This window comes from Parus major, chromosome 14 (genome assembly GCF_001522545.3).
Source record: "Parus major isolate Abel chromosome 14, Parus_major1.1, whole genome shotgun sequence".
Classification (NCBI taxonomy): Eukaryota; Metazoa; Chordata; class Aves; order Passeriformes; family Paridae; genus Parus; species Parus major.
The window spans coordinates 15,244,114-15,255,306 of record NC_031783.1 but is presented as its reverse complement, the minus strand read 5'-3'; the positions used below and the strand labels follow the sequence as shown (position 1 = coordinate 15,255,306).

Here is an 11,193-nt window from a genome sequence, read left to right as displayed (position 1 = left end):
CTGTGCCATGGCTGTGCTTCCAGGGTTGGGCTTCTGAAATTACACACACAGTTCTGGGTGTTCCAGAATTGGTTTTAGAAAATAACATCCGTGGTTCTGGATATTCCAGAATTCATTTTCCATAACATCCATCGTTCTGTCTGTTCTGGAGTTCATCTTCTAAGCTGGTGGAACTCTTGGGGGAAAAAATGATGATGAAAAATACAAATATAGACTCTGTTTCTGCTGCCCACACTGACCTTCCCAGGTTGTGTTCTAGAGATGTGCTCACAGGTGACACCAGTTTGCTGCTGAAAGAGCAGAACCTGCAGTGGCAGTACCAGAAAGCTGTTGGTCTGGTTTGTTGTCTCTTGTACACGTTATGTGGATATGTCTTGTGTCGTTTATTTGTCTGCAGCAAGTGTTGGTGATGAGCAGACTTGCTGACTGGAAAACTGGCAGTCAGTTTATGATGTATCAGGGTTACTTTCTTCAGGACAAGTAGGCACACAGGCTCTTTGCTATTTAACTTCTCTTGAAGCTCTGCAGTTGTGTCCCTGGACTCCAAGGCTAATGCAGCAGCCTGACTTCCTCCTGTGAGGGGGAAGCAGCACTTTGCTCTGAGCTCTTCAGTGGTCTGAGAGCTGTGATAAACCACGTGTGAAGCCTTCCAAACGTCAGCCTTGGCATCTCAGGGCGAAACCCCACGCTGGGCTTTGATGCAGCACTGACTCTTGGGCACTAAACTTGTTCTCAGGTGACTTGTTTACAAAACCAGCTCATTTGGAAATCCCCTGCAGACCAGTATTTCCTCCACAGATGGCTTTTGTGGCAGAGGCAGCTGAAACAAAACCCTGCAGGTCGTGTCTGAAAGTTGCACTTAAAATCTGCACAGCCTCTGTGCAAGTACTCACAGTTTACTAACAGCACCTGGAGAAATGGGGGCTGCAGAGGGCCAGGAGAAGTGTGTAAAGTTGGTCCTTTAGAGGGCTGAATTGCTGCAGGTGACTCTAAATGTAGAGAGGAGGCTGCAGGTGCCCAGAGCCAGCTCAGCTGGCCCATCCTCCATCATCAGCCACGGGCCAGCACTGATCTGTGCCCTCAGGTGCCACATCCACGTGTTGTTGGAGCACTTCAGGGACTGTGACTCCACCACTTCCCTGGCTACAGGGCTTGCCAGTGCTCTCCATGCAGTTTGTTTCCCTGATATCTGATCCACAGCACGGTTTGGAGAGGAACAGCTGCAGCACCAGGTGTGTTACAACCATCTCTAACTTGGGCTTTTTGATTTCCAGTACCTCAAAATCCAAGGACAGCACATCTTCAGCCACTCCTCCACCGGTGAGGAACGGCAGCCAGGCAGGCCCTGCCCCGGGCCAGGCAGTGCCCAGCACGTCCCAGCTCTCTGTCACCCAGCCCCAGAACGCTGCTGGTCCCAGTCCCCACGCCCTGAGGAGAGGTGTGTGTTTATTGCTTTTCAAGCCACTGTGTTCCAAGCCTTGATGTACTGCAAAAATGCTGCTAAAATAACTTTATCAGCATCTCTGCCCTTACACAGACAGCAGTTTAATCTCTTGGCTTGTCCCCAAGGCCTGGCTGTAAAGCAGCTGTGACTTTTGGACTCTCTGAATGGTGATGGTGTCACAGTGCTGTTTAACAAACTCTCTCAAAAGCTATTGATCAGCCAATGCTTGCACTTGATAATGCACCATTTTATTTGGATAACAAACCTGAGGATTTTTTGTGCTGCAAATCGTTTTCTTTGGGAGCTTGGTTTGGAATCATAGAATTACAAAATGGTTTGGGCTGGAAGGGACTTTAAAACTCATCTTGTTCCATCCTCTGCCCTAGGCAGGGACACCTTCCACTGTCCCAGACTGCTCCAGCCCCAATGTCCAGCCTGGCCTTGGGCACTGCCAGGGATCCAGGGGCAGCCCCAGCTGCTCTGGGCACCCTGTGCCAGAGCCTGCCCACCCTGCCAGGGAGGAATTCCTTCCCTGTATCCCATCTGAGCCCACTCCCTGTCAGTGGGAAGCCCTTGCCCGTGTCCTGTGGCTGCAGGTCCCTGTGGCACCCCCAGTCCCTGATGCTGGAATCTCCCCTCTTCTCTCCACAGCTGTCAAGAAGCCAGCACCAGCCCCCCCCAAACCAGCCAACCCCCCTCCGGGGCAGCCAGGAAGCCAAAGCTCTTCCCCAGCTGCTCAGCCACCTTCTGTCTCTCCCAAACCACCAGCCAGAAGCTCCTCTCCTCCTGCTCAACACGCAAACCAAGGAGCAGCCCAGACCTCCTCCCCTTGCCAGGTTTCTGCACCTCGGAGATACTCCAGCAGCGTGTCCCCAATCCAAGCCCCCAGCCACCCACCCCCGCAGCCCCCAGCACAGGCAACTCCTCCCCTGCAGCCCAAGGGCAGCAGCCAGGGCTCTGTGGAGCAGGGGGCAGAGCAGAGCCCCTCGCTGTCCCAGCCGCAGACCCCCACTCCCCCGGGCAGCCCCCCGGCCGTGCCCCCCGAGCCCTGCCAGGCTCCCTGCGGACCTCAGAGCGGCTCCCTGCCCCGGCCACGGCCCGTGCCCAAGCCCAGGAACAGACCCAGTGTCCCCCCTCCTCCTCACCCTCCCTCGCAGCTGCCTGCAGACGGGACGGCTGCAAACCCTGCTCAAACGGCGTCCAAAATAGTCACAGGTGAGTGCATCCTCCTCCCCTGTGTGCCTTCTGAAACCTGCTGGACATTGTTCTCCCTTGCTCTCCTTGAAACACAGGGTGGTTTGGGTTGGGAAGGGCTGTAAAGAACCAACCCCCAAATCTCAGCCTCTATCCAGCAGGGTTTGGGTCTCTGCTGCAGCTCGGTGCTGGCTCCTGGGGCCTGGCAGAGTGAAGCCATTGGAGCTGGGAGTTACTGTGGGGGGAAACCAGAGAGCACAAATCACACTTCAAACACTCCATAGCTCATTTCCAGTTAAATGCCCACCCAGCTGCTCTGCACACGAGGGTGTCCTTCCCGAGGCAGAAGTGTTTGGGGGCAAGTGGAGATGAACTTTTGTTATTTTTTTTTCCTATTTGGAGGCTGAACACTGTGCCAGCAGCTCTCTGGGGCTGTCTCCAGCTCAGCATCTTGGCAGTCACTTCTGCTTGTGCATCTGTTGCCAAAAAAGCAAATATTTGGAGGAGGGAGAAGATGTAGCCAAGGATGGTGGATTGCAGCACATACTGAGATAAGGACAGGGCACAGGTGGTCACTGACACGTGTTCTAGGAGGCAGAACATGCAGGGAATGTCTCACCTTATGAGAACAGAGCCTTCTGATGTGCATTTACCTTGAACATCCAGAAGGTGAAGAATCACTTGTATTAAACTGTATTTCTTAGGTGAATATTTATAGAGCTTCACATTTTAAGGGCAATCCTTGTTTTAAGACAATCATGAAGTAAAGAAACTTTTGTCTTCTCACAGAAGCTTCATGAAGCTTGTAGTTACCAGTTTGATTGGGTTAATGTTACTTTAATAAAGTTTATTTTTTTAAATGTAATTGCTGAGGCTGTTCAAAACCAGCAGATTTTGGAATGTTCTCCTGCTGAGTCGCTGCTTATTCTGGGAAATTCTGAAGCAAGAGAATACTGAGTGTGGGAGACTAATGCTTTTAAATCTACTTATAATTAATAATGGTCAAAACTTTCCCATGACACTGCAGCTTCTCTAGAATTAGACTAATGTAATTGAATGCAGAGTATCCATTCTGTTGCCTAACAGCTCTACCCCAATGCCTTCACAGGTGGGGATGGTTACTGCGAATAAGGTTTGTACTCACAGAAACTGCAATTGCAGCTAAACTGCTCCTGTTTGTAGCTTGAGTTGGGACATGCGCTTGGAACTGTGCTCTGCCAGCCCTGTGTTCTGATCCTCACACAGGAGATGTGCTCTGCCAGCCCTGTGTTCTGATCCTCACACAGGAGATGTGCTCTGCCAGNGTGCTCTGCCAGCCCTGTGTTCTGATCCTCACACAGGAGATGTGCTCTGCCAGCCCTGTGTTCTGATCCTCACACAGGAGATGTGCTCTGCCAGCTCTCTGCTGACCTCCTCCCTCCATAGCATTCTGCCTGCAGGAGAGTTCAAGGCCTCTGCTGCTCAGTTGTTACAGGCCTGTGAACATCAAGTTATTCCTTAAGTCCCTGTAAAGAATTAGCTCTTCACACACATCATCAGGTGTGATGAGTGACCTGTTTCCAACAGGCTTGTTCTCCTCAGTGCAGGCAAAAAAAACATTAAAAAATCATACTGATTTTCCTACAGTTTGGTGGTTTGTGGTTACATTTTAATGTAGCTCTCACTTTAGCTTTGCAGTTATTTTGAAGCACTTGGAGGGGTTTTTTTTTGGCAAAATCCAGTGATGTGACCAAAGCAGTGGCAGAAGAGCCCCAGCAGCACCTGCACCGTGGCACATTGGCTTCCAGGCTCAGTGCTGGCTCTGCCTGCTCAGCCCCAGCTCCTGCCCACCTCCCCTGCCTCCCCTGCTCAGGTGTGAGAGCTGAGCTGTGCTGCTCCCTCCTGAGCTCCCAGCACAGCTCAGGTGTGAGAGCTGAGCTGTTCTGCTCCCTCCTGAGCTCCCAGCACAGCTCAGGTGTGAGAGCTGAGCTGTGCTGATCCCTCCTGAGCTCCCAGCACGCTGGAGCTCCCAGCTCCTGCCCCACTTAGCTCCACATGTTGGCAGCTGGGATGCTGGAGTCACTGCTGGCTTCAGAGGTCAGCCTGGAAATCATTTAGGTTTTTGTTAATTGGAGAAAGAGGCTGCCCAGAGGAGCTGTGGCTGCCCCTGGATCCTTGGAAGTGTCCAGGGCCACATTGGATGGGGCTCGGAGGAGCCTGGGATGGTGGGAGGTGTCCCTGCCCCTGATGGGATTCCACAATAAAAACAGCACTTAATGAGCTGCTTAAGCAGCTAAAAAGTAACTTTGATTTTTAAAATAACTGACTTCTCCTGACTGTACTTTTGTCAGTATATTTAAAATATGAGGATAATTTATTCCCAGGCTGAAGTCAGAAGTGAGGCTGGGCTCTGAATCTTGACAGCACTTTACAATGAAGTTAACAGCAGCAGCTGTGCTAATGAGTCAAACTTCAGGGAAAGACTTAATCTAAATTTCCAAGTGTTTCATAGTTTGGACCATATTTATTTCCCCTTTAGGGTTTTCCTGGTTCTGAAGAAATTGCTTCAATGATAGCAGACAGGGAGGGTTTGTTTTACCCCAGTGTAATGGGAGAAATCCTTGTAATTAACATCTCGCTGGGGCTGCTTCATCAGAATTGAATGGCTCCTGCCAGAGGGGATTGCAGAGCAGAGCAAAGTGGCCCAGGTGTGTGCTGTAAACACAGCATGGAGCTGGGAAAGGAAACTGGAAATGGAACTGGGAAAGGAGAGCTCCTGAGGGAGGGTTCTCTCCAGAACTGGTGAAGGGACCCAGAAGATCCAGCCTGTTTAGCCAAAATCGACTTGGGGAGGGGTTGAAGTGACACTCAGGCTCACCTCCAGCAGTACACTCCGTACTAAAGCATCCACCTTTCCCAGATCAATGTGTTTTTAAAGGATTAATAATCTGAATTAACACCACCACCTGCCACACAAGAGTGTCTGCCCTAATATTCACACCTGCACACACCAGCACTTACAGACTCACTAATTCACAGTGTGCATCTGCTGTTTTTAATTGACCCTTAACGAGTGGAATGAGGGAACAGAATTAAAGTGCCAGCAAACCTCATAATAATCCCTGAGCAGGAATTCTGAACTGTGCTCAGGACACTCCTTTGTCCATGTACTGGACTTTAGCAATGCCTCAAATTCTATTTATGGTGTAAAAGTAAGAAGCCCTAGAATATTCTAATCAAAGGTTTTATTAAATAATCCAGATGTTTGACCAGCATTCAGTAGGAACTGTATTGGCAAGTGCAATGGTAAGGAACAGGCCCCTGATTGGCCGACACTGTTGCTAATTGCTAATTGCTAATGATTTGTGTGCTAACTACTAACCCCCAGTGCCCTGCTGTGTGTGTCCCTCGGGCATGGCCAGAGAGGGGCGGCTGCTGCTCCATTAACCCACTAAAGCCTCGGAGAGCAGAATGTGAAGCTCTCGGTGTCTCCTGGCCACGCTCACCTTGTGCTGTCTCCGTGTGCAGAGAGCCCAGAGCTGCTGTGTTGTGTGCAGAGGCTGGCTGTGTACCCCCTGTCACTGCTCTGTCCTGTGTCACAGCGCTCCCTCCCCGTGTCACAGCACCCCACAGCAGCCCCCAGGGGCTCGGGGTACTGCAGGGGTCCCTGAAGTGGCAGAGGGTGGGATGGGATGGGATGTAAGGTCCCTTCCAGTCCAAACCATTCTGGGATTCTGTGGTTTAATTTCCAGCTGAGATGGGATTGCAGCCGGTCCCTGCAGCATCCCAGGACACAGATCCCTGCAGGCTGCCTGGGGCTGCTTCCCCTCCTTCCAGGTCATCCAGCTCAGCAACCTTCGACCAGTAACTTCTGGGTTAACTTCAGGCTTTCATGCTTGAGTGATGAGTCCCAGTCTCTCTAGGATGCCTGTCTGCACCTCCTGTGCTTGAAAACAAGGCTTTTATTTGGATTTTCTGTTGATTTAAGTTATCTAAATCACTTCCTATGTGGAGCAGCTGCTGGACTGCAGTAAGGGATGTCATGGCATATTATAAATCAGCTTTCCAAAATCCTGACAAGATGTTCAGTTACCTTTTTTTGAGCTGCTAGGGATTTTTGTGGTGTGACCATCCTAGCTGCCAGGGCAGTCAGTCACCAGAGATGCAGCATTTTGTGATCCTTCTTGGGCACCTTGGCTTGAACAAAATCCTCTCCTCAGAAGAGGCAAAGACCATGGCATGCCCTGTTTACACAGGAGAGAGGTTTGATCTGCACTTGGTGTGAATAACTTCTGCCTCCTTTTGCCACCATCCTCGTTCCTGTTGCTTCTCCAAGGCACAGGTGGTGTTCCCTGGTGGATGATTCAGGTGCCAGGTTCTTTTGCTGAGTGTTTTGATGTGAAAGTCCAGAGTAGCTGTCCAGGGGCACTGTGGAATCTGATCCTGAATCAGATCTGTCCTCCCTCCTTCAGGAAGAAGTGGGTTTGTGTTACTGTGTCAGGACTGAAGCAGGGTCTGTAGGAGGAGCAATCTGAGCTGTTCAGTTGGGCTCAGCCCTTGGTGCCCACGGGGCCAGCTCAGTTCCAGGAGCCTTGGTTGATCTTTGCTTTCCCTTCTCTGTCTCAGGAAATGCCCAGGAATTGCCGAGTCAATGAGCCGGCCCTGGCCCGGCTGCTAAACTTGCTGTTCCCTTTTTGTGCAGACTCTAATTCCAGTATTCCAGAGCCACCTCCAAACCCTCCTCCAGAGCTTCCTGCAGAGCCGGCGGGCAGAGAGCTGCACAACCACGTCCTGCTGGCCATCGACAATGACACGGAGAGCACGGCGCTGTGAGCGCTCCCTCCCCGCGCTCCTCTCCTCAGACCTCACAGGGAAAAGCTTCTTCTGGCAACGTGGCACAACGGTGTGGAGCTGGGGCTGCAGCCTGCTGGGCACAGGGATCTCCAGGATGGCCGAGGTTGGAGAAGACCTCGCAGAAAATCCAGCCCAGCCTTTGGCCCAGCTCCGGTTTCGCCCTCAGAAGAAGTTTAATGATCTGGGTCTGGACAACGGTTTTCAAACTCTTGGATGGAAGGAATGAATTCCTGCAGGAACTCGCCTAGGAAGCGTGGTCAGTGCTGATACAGGTGGTATTAGCAGAGATTCCAGAAGAATAAGAAGCAGAACATTAGTTATTTAAAGTGCATGTCTGTATTAGGGGAATAATCCTTCCCATGGCACGGTTAGAGGTTATTTGTAGTTCTTAGCCCGTACCAGGAGCTGCCTCCCAAGGGCCATTCCCTCTCGGATTTGCTGCAGATTCCCCCCAAGCCATGAAGCAAACCCTGCCCCAGTGCTGGTGGTGACTGCTGGTTCTCAGTCACCCTGTGGAACTGTGGATGCATCCCGTGCCTTGAAGGACTGTCGTGCTGTAGGAGGATCTTCCTGTCTCTTTAATCATTTCATTGCTACTTAGGATCAGTACTTACCCTGATTTCATAGTTATTTGTATTAACCTGCTTTGTTCATGTGCAACTGGCAACTGTTTCACGAGGAAACCGTGGAAATGGGGTTTGTGCTTTTGTTGAAAACGGTTGAATTTTGAAAGAACTTTGAAACAGCTGTTAGGATTCAGCAGTTGAGTGAACATTTATAAAATTAAAGATTGGTTTTTGTCAACTTAAGGCATCTTTATTCTAGTTTTGTTGCTTCCACTGGGGCCTGAAGGTCACACTGTGGAGCTTGGAGTCACTGCCTGCTCAGCTTGGTTTTCCCTGAAGGACCTCAGTGGGAGCACTTTGGGACCTTCCTCTGTCACCACACCAGCCCTGAAACAAACCTTTGTAACTGAATTCAGTTTGGTGAGCCACAGACTCGTCCTGGGACTGATTTCCATGTTTATCCCCCAACCTGTGCAGTGCCTCTCTCCCCCAGGCTTTCCAACAGCGCTTCACGTGCTCAGGAAGGATCCCCAGGTGCCAATTCCCTTTTTATGGTTTAACAAGAGTTATTTCCTGTTTCTGTGGACTGCTGCAGGTTTCCAGGTGTTGCTGTCAGCTCTGGGTGAGGTTTGCTGGGCCCCTGCAGTGTTTATGGACCCTGGGGAGGGGGAGCAGGCTGTGCAGGGCAGCTGAGGGGCTCCAGGAGGAGCCTCCCAACGTGGGCATGGGGCCCAGAGGTGGTGGTAGCCCTCCCATCCCACAGACTCCAGGCAGGCAGGGAGCAGCTCTCACTCTTTAATGTTTCTCTGCAGCTTCACGAGGCCCCAGGGATGGCCCAGCCCCGGCTTCTCCACTGAGGCACTCCCAGAACGGCTGTGGGTGCCCAGGCCACGAGGGGCTGCCCCTGGCCCCCTCTGCCCTGGCACTCCCGGTGCCTTTGGCTGGTTTAGGTCCTTCAGCTGCCTCCAGCAGCAGTTTTGGGGCAGTTTCCAGGCCGGGGGCCGGTGTTGGTGTTGCCATTGGAGTGTCAGTGGTGGTAACTCAGGCAGAGCTCCCAGACAGACCCAGCAGAGCCCAGACAACACCCCCTGGCTCTGCTCCGGCCACTCGAGCTGTCACTTGTCCCTCAAGGCCAGAGGAGCCGAACCAAAGGGGACCCAAGTGGTCGTAGCTGGTTATAGAGGCATAAATAGGAGGAGAATCCAGGCTTCCTGAGTTCCAGGCAGTGCTCTGAGGCCAAAGAGCAAAATTAAATATTTAAAATAACCAAACCAACCTTCCTCAGCTGGTTGGTGCCAGGCAGGGTCTGACGGTGCCAGTGCCAAGTGCTCGGCCCTAGGCACAGCCAGGCCCCCATTAGAAATAAGGAAAATATTATGTCTTTGAAATGTCTTAAATAAAGAAATAAAATTTAGAAAGCATTAGGAATGACACTAACCCTCTGCTAATCATTAATATTTACACCAATTAGGATTAGTTGATGTAGTGTGGGGTGGCATCCCCTGGCTATGCGAAGTATGCCCAGAGGAAGACTCCAGCACACACACACAGCAGCAGGTTGATGTTCAGGATGTGTTTCACCAGCGGCTTCTCCTCCAGGGAAGCCACGGGCAGGGGCTCTGCTTTGGGCACGTTCTCAGCACCCTCCTGCCTGCTCTCCATCCCACAGAGCCACAGGAAGGTGCTCAGCAGCTTCGAGCTCCCCTTGGCCTCGGCCGCACCTGCAACGAGAGTGGGGAGGGGTGAGGCAGCAGACAGGAGTGCCCGGGCTCTCTGAACACTGCCCTGGAGCCCTGCAGCACCAGTTCATCCTCCCTGGAGCTCTGAGCTCAGCTCCTGCTCTTCCCAGTGTTTTAATCCATGGTAACGATGAACCAAAGCTGAAGTCTGAGCTGTGGCTGCTCGGTGCCCCCCAGCCTCCCCAGGCTGCTCTGGTCCATCCCTGCCACACCTCCAAACTGGACATTCCCAGTGCTTGGTCACACATCATTTAACTCCAGCAACGCTCGTGTCCAACGAGTGTGGGACACCCCAGCAGCAGGAGAGCTGCAGTGGAACTCATTAACCCACAGCAGCTTGTTACAGATCAAAGGAACAGCAGCAAAAGCTGCAGCATTTCATAAACAGGGCCCTGGCAGAAACAAGGGCTGAGAATCATCACTGCAGAATGCACAGGGCTGGACCCAGTGCCAAGTACAAGCTTTAAAAAATGCACATCCTCCTCCACGGATGTGCCAAGAGCTCAGCCCAGGGCTCGGGGTTCTCCCTGCTGCTGGAGCCGAGCAGAGAGCACAGAAAAGGGAATTTCATCGAGGTTATTGTGTTCTCCTCCACCCTCCCTGCCCCAGCCAGTCCTGGCAGCAGGTGCCACGGGACAGTGGCCATGGCTCTGCATCCCATGCAGCTCCTTTGTTTCAAGCTTTTGTAATGCCAGAGAGAGCTGGAAAAGAAACTGAACCCCTGCTTAGGTAGAACATCAGGTAAAGCCTTTTTCCCCCTGAGGAGATGGAGGTCAGAGCTCACTGTGCTCTGCAGCTCCTCCTGAGGGCCAGTAGCCAGGGAAGGGCTGGAGCTGGGCAGGGCAGGCTCAGGCTGCATTTAGGGAAAGGTTCTTCCCCCAGAGGTGCTGGCACTGCCCAGGCTCCCCAGGGAATGGGCACAGCCTGAGGCTGCCAGAGCTGCAGGAGCCTTTGGACAGAGCTCCAGGGATGGCCAGGGTGGGATGTTGGGGGTCTGGGCAGGGCTGGGGTGGCTGATCCCTGTGGGTCCCTCCCAACTCAGCATTTTCTCCCTTCTCTAATTCCATCATTCTTTCAGCACACCCTGAAGCTACAGAATTCCAGAGGAAGGAGTTTCCTTGTCTCCCAGGCTGCCAGGAATGCCAGGGGCTGTGAGGTGGGGGGTTACTGAGCACAAACACTTACATTTGTTATCATCTGAACTGTTGTCGGGAGCAGGGCTCAGCTCCAGCTGCAGCGTGGCCGGGTCCTTGGCTGCCAGCTCCTGCTTGGGCACAGGGTCCCCACGGGTGAACCAGGTGAGACGACTTATCTGGTGACATGAAGAGTGATGGTGAGGAAACTGCCTCTGCCAAAATTCACCCTCCTGCCCCGGGACAGGGAACAGCCAAAATTCACCCTCCTGCCCCGGGACAGG

The 11,193-nt window shown here is 52.3% G+C and overlaps 2 protein-coding genes across 10 annotated transcripts in view; one reads left to right on the top strand and one right to left on the bottom strand.

Moving 5' to 3' along the window:
* ARHGAP17 (Rho GTPase activating protein 17) overlaps nucleotides 1-8,280 on the top strand; it is a 41,581-nt gene extending 33,301 nt beyond the window's left edge. For 3 of the 8 annotated variants that reach the window (XM_015642790.3, XM_033517905.1, XM_015642795.3), the window contains 3 exons: nucleotides 1,275-1,438; nucleotides 2,096-2,659; nucleotides 7,320-8,280. In XM_015642790.3, coding sequence (XP_015498276.1) covers nucleotides 1,275-1,438; nucleotides 2,096-2,659; nucleotides 7,320-7,450 — 859 coding nt within the window. In that variant the 3' untranslated portion in view covers nucleotides 7,451-8,280. Of the gene's footprint in view, nucleotides 1-1,274; nucleotides 1,439-2,095; nucleotides 2,660-3,746; nucleotides 3,771-5,878; nucleotides 5,924-7,243 lie in introns of all 8 variants that reach the window. The other 5 variants (XM_033517909.1, XM_033517910.1, XM_033517907.1 and 2 more) reach the window with 5 other exon arrangements.
* A 538-nt stretch (nucleotides 8,281-8,818) lies between these two features.
* The window catches only part of SLC5A11 (solute carrier family 5 member 11), a 23,467-nt gene continuing 21,092 nt past the window's right edge, over nucleotides 8,819-11,193 (bottom strand). For both annotated transcript variants that reach the window (XM_015642796.3, XM_015642797.3), the window contains 2 exons: nucleotides 10,962-11,088; nucleotides 8,819-9,758 (listed from right to left, as the gene is read on the bottom strand). In XM_015642796.3, coding sequence (XP_015498282.1) covers nucleotides 9,544-9,758; nucleotides 10,962-11,088 — 342 coding nt within the window. In that variant the 3' untranslated portion in view covers nucleotides 8,819-9,543. The remainder of the gene's footprint in view (nucleotides 9,759-10,961; nucleotides 11,089-11,193) is intronic.